The sequence below is a fragment of the Solea senegalensis genome, linkage group LG18 (genome assembly GCF_019176455.1).
Source record: "Solea senegalensis isolate Sse05_10M linkage group LG18, IFAPA_SoseM_1, whole genome shotgun sequence".
NCBI classification, from domain to species: domain Eukaryota; kingdom Metazoa; phylum Chordata; class Actinopteri; order Pleuronectiformes; family Soleidae; genus Solea; species Solea senegalensis.
Genome location: NC_058041.1, coordinates 7,884,295 through 7,898,538, shown reverse-complemented (window position 1 = coordinate 7,898,538; position 14,244 = coordinate 7,884,295). Strand labels below are relative to the sequence as shown.

Sequence of the window (14,244 nt, the reverse complement as noted above, 5' to 3'; positions counted from 1 at the left end):
CATTTTCACGGATTCAGGTTTTGATATCTGGCAAATCTGTCATTTAAAATGAGTTTGCTGTTGTGTATAAAAAAGCTCCAGATAACAACAGTGAGGAGAGGATGCTGGAAGCAGCAAACTTTGCTGTAATGTCTGTCTGCTGACAGGTCATAAATTAATTTCCACAGAAGCTGCAGAGTCAGTATTTTTATTAATTCATTCATATCAAAGACTTGAATAGAGGGTGCTGAACAGAGCGTTTATGCTTCTGAAGGACAAACCAATCATGAACATGTGTTGTAACAATCACTAACGGTCTACACACATGTCCCCTCTCATGTCTTTGCTAATCTGCAGGAGCCAGATGGTTGGTGCGCATCAGTGTCGAGCGATGTCTTTCTTCTCATTTAGTTATTGGCTACAATCCTTTAATCAGAACACGTCATTTGATGTGAATATTAAAATTGCTGGCATGAGCTTCTTGCCAAAGACTCCATCAGCCACCTAATATCATGTCAAGGGAATTGTTTTGTCACTTTGGTTCCCAATTTCAAATGTTGTCCTTTTAGAAATTGATTAAAATGTGCAATATTTCATGTCTTATATCCACCTTTGTTGGTCCCATAGAAACGGTATGATGATATTTTAGAAATGACACCTACTTTGTTTTACTTTACATGATAATGCACTGTGAAATAATCAGCTTAATGCTCACCCTGATGATGCTTCAGTTAGCTGCCGCACTGGGCAGACACTGGCCCTGGACGTAGACGGTGAGTGTGTGCACACAGTCTGGGAAGATTAGGCAGAGAGGGGCCCTCCTTTGAAGGCGGCCATGCAGACGGTTCATTTGAGAGTGAATTAGCATTTTCTTTGGCCTGGTCGTGGAGTACGTCTGGTTGGCTGCGTGGGCAAAGCCGCCTCTATCTCCTATTCTTTTTCAGTCTTTCCAGCTCTCTGAAGTGAATGAAATTCAAGTCTGGTATGACATGCTGGAGCCCCGCCAGGAGCCCCACTTATCCTCAGTGTGGGACGCCAAGTCTGACCACTCACTCAACAGGAATGAGGCCCCTCCACTCATTAAAAACAGAGATGGCTTTCTCTCAAAGCCTCATTTAACAGTTTCATCATCACCTCAGAATCCACTTTTCGGACCACAACCCAACACTCTTGTCGTTTAACACCATAATTAAGCCCTCTCTGTCACACCAACTCCCAGCTAATTTGACCTTAATACATTTTCCAGGATGCTGGAACGGCTAAGTAAGACAATACGCCCTCTTCAGTCCCTTCACAACTCATGAATAGCCTTAGCACACTTGTTAGGGGAATATTAAGCCTCTCGGTGCTGTGTTTGGCTGGATCTCGGTGTTACATAAACCCCAGGCCCCTCTGGTGTCACCCATAAGATTTTCACCTCATGTTCACAAGGCAGAACGTGGCCAGATGAGCACACAGACAAGACAGGTGTCTACAGGACAACCTGCTAATGTTACATGACAGTTCAGCATTTGAGACAGTGTGTGTGTGTGTGTGGGTAGGAAGAAGAGATGATGCCTGCAGCAATAAATGCTTGATGAGTCTGTAAATTAACTTTTCATCCACAGAGCAGTTAAGCACAACATATATTTTTTAAAGGGGCTTTACAAGTTCTCATTCACTCCACTCAGTTAATTCATCTAAATCCAATATTCACCCTCCACCCCACTCGTGAGGGAAAGATCTGCTTCTTCTCCTGCTCACTTTATAAGCCAGCAGCTATTTGGTGTTAGACAGCTTGCGTACAGTTGGCCTTTAGAGCACTCTCATCTACGCATAAACAAATAAAATCAGTTTTAATAACTAACTGCCGGCTGCGACCCACATGACACTATTATGAGAGCAGTGTTGGGGGCAAACCAAAGCAGTAAAACCACAGGAATGAGCTAAAAGATGCTATTAACCCCTTTGGAGCAGCAGAGTTGGGTGAAAAAAGGTTTGTGCCTCCTTGCATGTCATGTGATTCATCAGGTATTGATATTAGAGGAGACTATTTGGAAATATGTGACCAAAGCTGAAGACTAATAGGTCACGGGATAACAGTAAATCTGTCAGTTACATGTAGCTGAAAGCTCCAGAAACAGAAATTGGGTGTGTATTTTGGAATTATTAAAACCTCTGTATTGTCAACTTGAGTCAACAAGAAATAACAAAACTACAACAAATAAAAAAAAAAAAACAGCAGTTTAACTTAACACAAGTTGACACATGTTCAAAGGGAGTGGGAAGATGTCTAGACTTATCAAATCCCTCCCCATCTCCCTTATTTATATTATATGTGTATCCTGCTTTGTGCTAATACTACTACAAATAATTATAATAACATTCATTTAAAAAATAATTACATAGAAAAGGACATAGACAAATGGACCAAACAAAAACTAAGAACCAAGTTAAACTGAACAGAATTTAATAAATAAATGGATCCTAAGTAACATAAATAGTATATTTATTTATCAAAATATGTAAATAAAGAAATGAATTAAAGAAAGTGGCACATAAGATGTATAACAGGATGTTTGGTTTGTTTATTATAAGCTTATAAGATATGTTCAGCTGTCCCTGTGAATAATAAAGTAAATACAGTCAAACCGAGTCGAAAATCAAGTGCCTTTTTAGCTTTGAGTACTCAGTGTTCATCGAGAAGGAAATAAAATAAAATGCTGTGCCAAAATGAATCGGGGTTCTTGAAACAGGACACGGCACAAATGTGAGTTAACAAATGAAATGCAGATGACATTGATCAACAGAACTTCCAATACTTCTTGAGATTAACTGAAAACTGCTCAGTTCAGAGCCGTTTCTGCTCCTCAAGTTTGATTATATATGCATTGTCTTAAAATAAAATATGTTGTCAATTTTTCCCCCTTTCCTTTTATGTAGGATCAATTAATTGATGTTGTGTATTTCTATGGGACATGTCTTGAGCATCATTATCCTTAAACTAAAACATCAGCCTTCTCCTGGTCTGGGAGCACAGAGGGGAGGGTGTGCACATGGTTATTAATATACACAGTGGCAGACACACTGTTGGGTAATGTGGGTCAAATGTGCAAAGTGCACGTGAGTAAGTACAGTGAACTACCCCCCACTCCTGCGTACTAACACTGAGGGGATGTTATAGCAGGTTGAATCAGCCTCCACTCTGAAAGCACCTCGAGTCTGACTGGAAGCATCATGAGTCCTCTGTGTGCTCCAGCTGCAAACGTACTAGAGAAATAAAGCATAATGGGAATGGCATTACTTATAATACTTCTGTGTCTGATTATCAATGCACTGCAAGGACCGCGTACAAATAGGCGGCTGTGTTTCATTTCCCCCACTTTAAAGGAGCAGAAATGTTGCCATGCCGGCTGCAAGTGTAAAGTGAGTGACAGTGTGCCGCTGAACTTGTTCTACATACTCATTGAGCCACTGCATGCTCTCAATGTTCTCCCAGCATGTTCTGCCACACTTTCTATTTTAATGTCAGTCTGGGTCGAATCAGATTCTCACTGAGTCTTGAAGTAGATAAAATTGGGGTTAATCAAGCAGGACAAAGGAAAATGTCTTCCAGTTTACATCAGTCCCCAAAAAACACATTTAAACCTCTGCGAGTTAAAACAAAGTGAATAAAACCTGCTAGTATTTTCAGTGTTGTAATGCAGTTTTTAAATCTTTTTTTATGTCTCACCTGCTCAACAATTAAGCCTGACAGGTTATTCATGATTTTGGAAGAAGCAGCTGCCAAAACAAATCCACTGATTGCCTACAATAAATGATAAGTGGATGTGTTTGTCCTATGAGTGTTTGTCCTAGAACCAACACACACCACAGAGGACACCAGTGTGTGTGGACTTTAAATGCCTTTCTTCACTGTTCCATGCAATAAAAAGCAGAAGTTCTAACACACATACAAAAATGTGGGGACAAAGCAAACACTTCCTGACCTTGGACTCACAGGGAAGTGCACTAATATGTTTTAAATGAATCATTTGATAACACGGGAAGTATCAGTTTTATTCAGTTGCGTTAAACCGTTGCTTTATATTTGCATACAAACAGTTAAAAAGGTAGCATTCTTCTCATCAAACAGCAAAACAATTAACTGTAATACTCAAATGAAGATGTATGCTCTAATTAAGACACTATTGTATCAGCCTATTTTGGTTGTTGAGTGACGTCTCTCTGCAACACTGGAGTCCTCGGCTTATTAACTCTGGAAACTGGGGGTCTTCAAATTACCAACAGACTTGGTTGAATAGTTGACATAATGAGAGGCGGCTAATGGGGCAGAGAGTTATGCATGCATGTCATCATCAACAGTGCTGGGAGCAGCTGGAACCTCAATTTTTTATTTTTTTTTGTTATACTGTTATGCCTGGGTTTTACTTTCTTGTTCTGTTCATAGAGCAGATCCATGTCTAATGGTGACATGTGATCATGATGTTTTCAGATATTTTATGAAAACAGGGTTTCAACTTTTTTTTTGCCACATTTGATCCACATCCTCTCATATCCCGTAGCCTTTTGATGAAGTGGAATTCCTTTGGTCTCTGCGCAATTGGTCTCCGTAATGATTAAGAGCTGCGTAGCTCAAGTTGTTTTTATCTCCTACTCTTTCCAGATGGCAACTATTTGAATAGGCATGCACGGCACTGATCAGTACATGCTTTAAAAAAAAAGGCATTCAGTTATGTACTTTTGTACAGCGTTTAGGAAAAGAGAGACAAGATGAAGCTCAGTACTGTATAACAGAGAGCTACAGAGTGTAAATATGCATATGCGTCTTCATGCATTTCTGTGTTTTTCTTCTCCTGAAAGCTGGCAGGCAACAGAGCCAACATCATCTGAGTGTAGCGATGCCTCCACACACAAGGAGCCCTATTCAGAGGCCTCAGCAGCCATACTCCACACCCACATTCAAGAGGACACACAGACCCATCAAGTGCACAGCCTGTAGCCATTAGGGATAAAATGTGTACTTACAAAGCAGTAAAACATTAAAACCTTAAGCCATAAAGGAAAGTTTAGGGGAGAGAAGATAAAGCTTGGAGGAGAAAACCTTGTCAATCATCACATCACTGTCTCCTTCCTGCAGTGATTTGTGTTTTTCAAATACCAAGGAATTGTCCCTGCAGCTAAAAACAATATTTAACAGTTTCAGCTATCCAAGGACCTCGGAGGTCCACATGCCATTTGTAAACTGAGTCCGGTGCCAATAGTTTCCCCTGCACTGGTCTGTCGGAGACAGAGCCAGCAAAGATCTCGGAGGCAGACAGACGGGCCACACTCACTGTGAAGTCAATAAATAGAAAAATTAAGTAGAAAATCTCTGCATTGGCTATCTTTTATTTGATATTCCATGCCTCGTGTTAAAGGTTTATTTCAGATTCCATAAATGAAAATATCTTTATGGGCTTTATTTGTATAGCACATTTCATACACAAGGGCAACTCAACGTAATAAAAATAAGTAATAAAAAGAACGAAAGAAAAAAAAAGTTGATATGAGCAGCATAAAATAATAATTTACTCATAGACATATGAGAAAAGCAGTGTTTTTAACCTGAAATATTCACATTTGGTGCTTATTTCTGGTAGTTTGTTCCACAATGACTAAATGCTGCTTCGCCATATTTGGTCTGAGCTCTTACACGGTAAATGTCAACATTGTGAGACAAGATTCATTCAGCCTAGATGCCAAATCATCAGGCACATTCATATTGCCACAATGATTTCTTCTCCTTTCTATCATAAAACTGAACTTTTCCTCCGTGACAATCAGCACATCCTGCAGCAGCCTGCAGCTCAGTGCAGTGCAGGCTGCCTCACCTCGCTCTAAAAGCTGCTGATCCTACATGTAACCCTACACCGCTGTATGCAGGCAAGGCAGGGCCAAGGATTTTTACACATGAAATATTCATGTGAAGATGTTTTGAAAGACACTTTGCATTTACTAAAAGTCACTCTGGTCTAAATAATGGATCGTGTAAAGCGACACCGGAGAGGGTATGGCCTCAAAACAAAGCACCAGGAGAGCGGCATCATAGTTGTAAAATAATGAACTACAACAAATCGGCAACGCTGTAAATGAAATCTGACTTGTGATTTGGTGAGGCCTCACATTTAATCAAATCAAGCACATGGCATGTCCATCCAAGTACTATACAATAGTACAAATGATTGTTTTTCTTGCTGTGGACAAATGTAATCTGATGATCTCAGGGGGCCCATTCTGACCCTTCTGCTCAGCGGCCCTGACACAAGAAAATTTGTTATGCAATAAACATCAGGCGCTAATTATGCCTAATGTCAACACTTAATCAAATGCACATGTCTGCTCTCAGGTAAAGGTAAATAACTGTGAGTTAAGTAATAAATAATAAGGGCAGTAATATTTACTGTCAGCTCCTTTATTGAGCGACCTGCCTCATTTATGTCAGACACTGCCCCCTGCTGCCCACAAATGAAAATACAGCCAAAAGGCCACATTTTAAGTCTTTTTATATGTATTTATTTTCATAAAAGCAGCTCATTAATTTGACAATGTGATTGTGTTTTTACCATCAAACACAAGAATTACCATGAAAACAACGGCTCCCTGTGTCACAGTATATTTTGAAATTGAATAATAAGTCGAGCAGGATTTTATCAACACTTCAGTTCAGTTCAGTCCTACAGAATGTACAAGTACATCACAGAAAAGCTTAGAAACTGTACACAAGCTGATGAACACTTTACCGTCATTATTTCACATTCTGCTTTCCAAACACCATTGTGCGATGAAAATACTCTTTAGTAATCTGAATCAGTATTTGCCACTGGCAATTACAATCAATACAGTAGACTAGAAACAACAAGCAACGCATTCTCACAATACGCTGTATGTTTAGCTTAATTCGAACCGTATATTATGCATATAAAACAGTTTTATTTATACAATTGTATACAACAGAAAAGAAATTCACAAATTATGAAGCAGTGTTTACTTTCCAGTAGCCGGATTCTGAGCAAGTTGTCGAGTCTTTGTTGTTTTGTTTGGCTTCTCCGCCTTCTCCTTCTTGACTTCACCCTTCTTCACTACCACCTCACTCCCCTCACTCCCCTCATTCTCCTCTTCCTCTGACTTGGAAGGCACTTTCCGCAGCTTGTGTTTGCCTTTGACAGGAGCTGAGAAGGTGAGCGAGGACTTGAGGAAATCCAAGGGGAAGATGCCCACATCTCCATCAAAACGGTTCTTGGTCACCTGTAGGGACCTACGGCCAGGACACGTCACCAGCTTCTTCTCTTGTAAAATGAGAACATTGTCTGCTTCTTGGCTGGCCTGGGGGAGGGGGGATTGAAGAATGAGACATGTTTTGATTATGTCAAACATCTACAGTTGTCATAAAATAATGCAGCAGTGGTTCATTTAGTCTTATCTTCATTCAGCTACCAATATTTTGGATTCAAATTAATAAAAATCCTACCCAAATTGAATTGACTAGAGACACATCTTGATTTGTGCTCAATAACTATGCAGTGAATGATTGGATATGTTGTTATTTGTTTAATCCAATCCCAATGACCTCATTTTTTGTACACACAAAAGACCAAAATATACTAAAAACATTACTTAAGTTATAAACACAAAAGGTACAGTGATTCATCGATTAGTTTTTTTTTTAGTCCTAAACGTTTACCTTGGCAGAACCAAAAATCGATGCTGTTTGCAATTCACGGTCATCCTCCTCTTTCCTGGGGTGAATGATCAGAGTGACGTGGCAGCTGGAGTTTGTGGCAAACTTCCTGAATGCCCCAACAATGTGGTCCTGAACGGCAAACCTGGGTCACACGAACCATCGGATTATGTCCACATTTGTCACAAACAGTGCATCTTTTAAAAGAACTGCACCTAATGAAGCAAAATGTTTCCATTTGTCTTGACTCACTTGTCTACTGAGAGGTTTTCCTGCCCCATCATGAACTGCAGGTTGTCAATTACCACATGGTTTATGTCATAGAGGTAAACGGCATGTTCCATGGTGTCCAGCACTGACCTATGGAAAACAAATGTAAAGATTGAAGAAGGATCACATCAGATACTTGACCATGCTAACTAATACATACAGACTTGTTTAAATGAAGTTCTTCATACCCAATATTCACATTTTATCTCATACTACTCTACTGAATGATGTGTGCACACTATATGTAAAGAAAATACACCTGACTGGACCACTAGAGCTGTGGCAAACCTTACTTGATGTTCTGCTGCCCATGAAAAGTCATAAAGTAGAGAGGCAGCTCTTCAAACTTGTCTGCCCAGAAGTCGTACTGCTCCAGGTTCTCCTCCAGCCTCTGCATGGCAAACTGTGTCAGCATGATCTTAGCCAGACGCACGTTGTTGATCTCAAAGCTGCCCCATAATGTGTTGACGCCCTGCATGCAAAGGTCCAGGGCAAACTCACTGATGAAGGTAGTCTTTCCACTGCCAGTAGGACCTAGTAAATACAGAAACATTCGTATATATTAAGATAAACTATAACATAAAGGTATGACTTAGTGGATAATGTACTAATATGTACAACTTCTCTAATTCAAACTTTGGTACAAAGCCAAGCCTTCCGGCACCAAATTAATTATTTTTCAGGACAGTTTAAAAATAAACTTTGGGCCACTGTCTGTAAACATTTTGGTCACTACTTCTTTGTTTGTTAATGTTTGTTTTGTCTTTGTAATGTAAAATGTAATGTAAAAACAGTGACGAATGTTGTTTTCATCACTACTGAACACATACAAACCTACTTGGGATTTCTTGAGGAACACACACACACAAAAAAGGAATTACAAAACTATGTTTCTTAATACCTGTAAACACAGTCAGCTCCCCCTTGCGGTGTCCCTTCAGGATGCGGTTGAGCTCTGGAAACCTTGTCCACTTCACTCCAGCAACCTGGTCTGTGTTCAGCAGCTCCCCATACACATCCTCTCTGAGTTGCTTGAATGAAACAATGGACTTATGGGCTGCTGGGATGGAGCTTTTGATGATGCGACTCAAGTTTTTTCCTTGGGCCAGTGCCTCTACGGGACATGGCCGGTACTCTCCAGGTCGCACCAGAGAGCAGCGCCTCAGACCGAGCTTGCGGGAAAAGATCTTTGACGCTTCCCAGGAGCGAATGTCTCCTCCCAGCCACAGTGTCACTCGCTTGAACTGTTCTAGATATGGCAGCAGAATCGGAGGAAGGCAGCTGACCCCACGTGGAAGAGCAACACTGGGTAGTCCTGTGGCCTGACTCACAGCTAGAGTGTCCATTTCACTACCAGTGAGAACTACCTCAGAGTCCATACGGCCCACCAGGTGGAGGCCAAACAAGTTGTGATAAGAGCCGCACTTTGGGACTGTAGCTTCAGTATAGGTGACTTTGTCAGTGACTGTGTTTTGCGCGGAGAGGAGCTTGACCCCTTTCAAAGAGGAGTCAGGGCCACCAAACCAGGGGAAGACCAGACTCTTGGTAGGCTTAAAAAGCCTAACACCAAACTTCTTGAGTGTTGCATTAGACACTTTCGTGATCTGAAACAAAACATTTATAAATCACATTTCATCACTAGACAGCAGGTGGTTCAAAAAAAATGTGGACGTGGATTTAATATAAAGACCACATTGCTTTTGAAAAAGTGGACAAAAGTGGTAATACAATAATTTAAATGTCATCTGGTATGCAAGCATGCAGCAGCTATGATCTTATACACATATTTTCCTCAACTCATCTCTAAAGCTGATTCAATATCAAGCACTTTATCACTAATTTGCACTCAATAATACCTGGAACATGGTTTTAATCAGCAGGGCTTCATCCTCCGAGACATCACTGAATGGAACAGAACTGGACCAGATCCTCTGCACCTCCCTCAGTTCCCTCTCCCTCTCATCCTGCTCCTCTACAGTCTCTGGATATCCCAGGAGCACGTGGGGACTGAGAAAGTCTTGTTCTTCCTTCTGCATCACCTCCAGACAATCCTGAAGATCCTCCCAGCTCCCTTCCACCAGAGTGTCCTTGCAAAGAAACTGCCCAGTGGTTTTGTCAATGAATAGGGAGAAGCTGTCCTTCCTGTCAGAGAAATTGATGAAGATGCTTGGGATGTGGAGGCAGCTGTAGCCATCGTGGAAGACAATCTCTTTGGAGCGTATGTACTGTTTGATTTCTGTGACTGTGATGGGACTCACAGGGAAATCGACAGTGGATGTGGCATCCTTTTTTAATGTCCTGGTGCCACTTAGTGCCAGAAAATAGCGTGTGCCCCACAGCCTTTGAACAGAAGGACCCCGAGAAGGCCTATGAATGAGTCTGTGAGTGAGAAGTCTCAAACACAGGGATGAGAAATGTCTTTGGTGGAGAAACATTGGGTCTGCCGCCTGCAGGACACAGGTGGTGCCCTTCAGTAGCAAGTTTCTCCACATCTGTTGTCTGTTTAGGACACTGAACCTGCAACAAATATGACAACATGAACACAAAGTATAACATGCAAAATTCTTGAATGACCCCGCTAGAAAGGACAATACATACATGCAACATACATAACACTAGCGTGGGGGAGTTATCTGACTCATAATCATGAATACATAGAGTTTAACAGTAATACGTTTAAGAATTATTACCTAAATGCACTTGCTGGCTCTTCATGCGTTCATGTTCCTCCATGCTCTTCAAAACCCGGGCTTTTCAGTACGTCATCAAAACAAGTCCGTGGGAAACACACGGCGAAATAAATCGCACTGCAACATTACACATGTGTAATATTTTGTTTATTTAAACAAAGTGTATAAAATGTATATTAAGGAGTTTTAAAAATATTTGTATCGCTATAATCATTATTGTCACGGCCACAGTATTTTTTGTGTTGTGTAAGTTTAGTATCAGTTCCATGTTTCCCTCCGGATTCATTCTGGGCGGACTGCGCATCATACATGCCCGTGAAATCGTCCTCTGTGGATGTTATTGCTGTTTTTACGTTTGTTGGCAGGTTGTTTTTTGTCAAACGGTTGTGATATTAGATGAATGTTTAGTTGGTAATCAAACCGTGTTTGAAAGATGACTTCCAGGGGGACGCCGAGTCGCTTTCTGAGAAGTGTTCTTCAGAACGGGCTCGGTCGCTATGTCTGCCAGCTGAAAAGGATTTCTATCATCTTCTCGAAAACACACCCGAGCTCGTTGGGAGTCAGGTAAAACACCTTTGAAATAGACTGTTTTATGTTCTATTCTGTTTTCCACAGTTTTGTAGCTTTTTTAGATAACCATTTTATAGTTGGCTTATTTAGTTCGTACGTAGATTTGTTGATAATATATAGATTAACATTTTATTGTGAACACTAATAAACAGTCATGAATGTAGCATTCAGTCTTGTATAAAGTACAAGTCTTAGTAGTTGTCTTTCAACTGGATGGTTGTGGGTTCAATTCCTGGCTATGATAGTCTATATGTTTCTTTGAGCAAGACACTTAACCCCATGTTGTAGCGTGTGAATAGGTATGAAAGAAGGTTAAATGGCAAAACTGTAGTAAAGTAAAGTAACTCATCAAGACGAGAAAAGCTCTATATAAAGAATTACAACTCTTCTTCTTCTGATTTTATTCGATAGTAATGAGTAACATAGTTAGGGGAAATATAGTGGAGTAAAAGTACACAATTTATTGTGGAAATGTAGTGGAGTAAAGGTAAAAGTTGCTAGAAATATAAATAACAAAGTAAAGTACATATACGTGATGGTTTCAATTAGGGCTGCAACTAAGTTATATTCATAATCGATTTATCTTTTATTATTTTCTCAATTAATCAAGTAATCGTATGGTTCATTAACTTTTATGTTTTTCAAACCTTTTTGTGCAGACAAAAGACAGTTTCACTAGATAGATGATGGATTTATATATATAGATAATGTTGATAGTTTACATCATACAGAGAATATGAGTAACTCGTGATTATCATTCTCCTTTTCAGGGAGTATATTGAAGAAGGAGTGGTGGATTATGCCAAGAAGAACCCTGGTACTGTCGTGTATGTGTCTCCTCAGACCAGCACGGTTCCCAAAATAGTTGCAGAGTATTGTAAGTACTTTTACGTTTTACAGTTTTAATTTTGACTAAATTTGACTTGCTGTGTTCCTGTTTTCTTATGACAAATCATCTAATTTTGCTATGTTGAGCAAGTTGTATAATTAAGTTGATAATAGTTATGATGTGTCAAATTCTTTTACATTTGAAATACAAATAAAGATCCTTTCAAACTAACCATAACATTAATAACCTGAAGCTTAAGCGTGCATATATGTACTTTATTTAACATTTCATTACATGTTCAGTTGTAATACTCTTAGGTACTGTAGGGGGCAACATAACACTGTTTTTTTCCATGACTGTCACTGATGGATGTAGAAGTGAAATACTAGAGTACTCTAGAGGTTTCACAAGACATGTCCTAAGGTTCCTGTGTACAATTATATGTATTTCACAATCAGCTGTCTGTCAGTAACACAAGTATGATTGACAATTTCCTCTTTTTCCTTCCTGCAGTAAACGGGAATGTGCGGGAAGAAATTGTCATCTGCAAAACGCCACAGCAGATTTCAGAGCTTTTTACTAAACTGACCAGTCAGTCTGGCTTGGACATCATCCGCATCCGCAAGCCCATCCACACTGACAGCCCAAGTATCCAGGGCCAGTGGCACCCATTCACCAACAGGCCCCCGTCAATCGGCCCCATTAAACCACAGAAGCAGCTGAATCAGAGCTAAAGTTAACCTATAGGGAAATAAATGTTAACCACTCGAATAAACCAGTCTGCGCAGGGCCAACTACTTCTCATGTTTTCAGCTGTTGTCCTTTGTTTTTCTTGGATGTTTCTGCAGAAGACCCCACTGCTGACTGGGTGTTTTTTCCCATGCCCTTTGGTCTGGTGTTGGCAGTGAAGCTGCTTGTGCTGTGCAGAACAACACATGTGCTCCCAGCTCTGAATGCCACATTTAAATAGACTTCATTTGAATCCACCAGAGGCTTGTTGGTTGGCATATTCAAAAACAGAAAACAGTTGTTTTTTTGTAATATTTGAAGATTCATGTAATAAGTGCAGCATAATAGAAGTTATTGTGAAATAAAAACCTTTTTTATTGTAAATGCTGGCATCAGTGTTTAAATTTAGATTTTCTTTTAACATGTTTGAAGACAACTGACAGGTCTTAAACGGGGCTGCAGGCATTATCTGACTTAACTGCAGTAGAACTACTGTTTCTATGACAACCCTAAATAATCCAGAGTTTAAATAAACATTACAGATGTTGTGTGGTAGCTTGAGGGACGATGTCGTCCACAGAATACACACTACACAGAGTGTGTAGTCTGCAGCAGGAACAGGAAACTATGACTCCTCCAGTGGATGATGTGATTGGAGTTCTCATTCTGTGTTCTTCACAACAAAAATGGTGCACACAGCCAAATGTTGCTGATCAGAATAAAAGAAATATCAAGACTTGCTTTGAGTAAACACTGACTTGACTGACTGATTTTAATTTTGCATGAATTGAACACTTAAAAGTGTTCAGTTCATGCAGTTTTAGGTTTAGGTCATTTATATCACTTCACATTTTTATCTTGCAGTTGATTCGTAACATTTTAAATTGAAAGGTAATTAGTGAGGTGCCCCATACAAAATCTGCCTCTGAAGTGTAGTCTCTGCAAGTATAAAGTAGCTGAAAATGGAAATAGCAACCTCCCAATTGCACTTAACTATAGTAGTAGTAGTAGAGTAAATGTTATTACATATTACCTGCTGCACCATTTGTCATTGCTCAGCCAAAATAAAAGACTAATTTGAGATTATTTGTTTATTATACGGTCAAATGATGTCAAATGAGAGTGCAATGAAAACATGAAATGATTTTAAGATGTTTTTACATATCTTTCATTTCTCTATGACTAGTTAGGTTTATCAGAGCCACTGTGCAATCCCCAGTGGGGACTCGCGCAGCCTGACCCACGCTCGGATGTTAAAGCCTCTAAATAAAGATGCTGTTGCCAAGTTACAAGCCCTGAACAGGGTCCTAAAAACATTGTTCTTACTTCAAATGAAGGAGCTTATGGTTTACCTCTGCGGTTGTACATGTAAGCGACCGTGTGGTCATGTGAGCCGTACTCCCACTGGACAACAGAGGTGTTGCACAAGCTATAAACAGCTGGTCTCTTGAGAAAAGGATCCAGTGTGAACATGTTTC

At 40.0% G+C, this 14,244-nt stretch overlaps 2 protein-coding genes across 2 annotated transcripts; one reads left to right on the top strand and one right to left on the bottom strand.

Moving 5' to 3' along the window:
- Positions 1–6,516: 6,516 nt before the first annotated feature.
- Positions 6,517–10,703, bottom strand: twnk (twinkle mtDNA helicase). Its single transcript, XM_044013215.1, has 7 exons — positions 10,639–10,703; positions 9,805–10,465; positions 8,850–9,552; positions 8,242–8,482; positions 7,931–8,038; positions 7,682–7,823; positions 6,517–7,323 (listed from the first exon to the last, which is right to left on the bottom strand). Exons 2-7 carry the CDS (start codon positions 10,438–10,440, stop codon positions 6,985–6,987), a joined length of 2,169 nt encoding a protein of 722 aa, XP_043869150.1. The 5' UTR covers positions 10,441–10,465; positions 10,639–10,703; the 3' UTR covers positions 6,517–6,984.
- Positions 10,704–10,924: 221 nt separating this feature from the next.
- Positions 10,925–13,150, top strand: mrpl43 (mitochondrial ribosomal protein L43). The gene is made up of 3 exons (XM_044014174.1): positions 10,925–11,202; positions 11,979–12,085; positions 12,551–13,150. The coding sequence occupies exons 1-3, from the start codon at positions 11,072–11,074 to the stop codon at positions 12,769–12,771; spliced, it is 459 nt and encodes a 152-aa protein (XP_043870109.1). The 5' UTR covers positions 10,925–11,071; the 3' UTR covers positions 12,772–13,150.
- Positions 13,151–14,244: the final 1,094 nt, after the last annotated feature.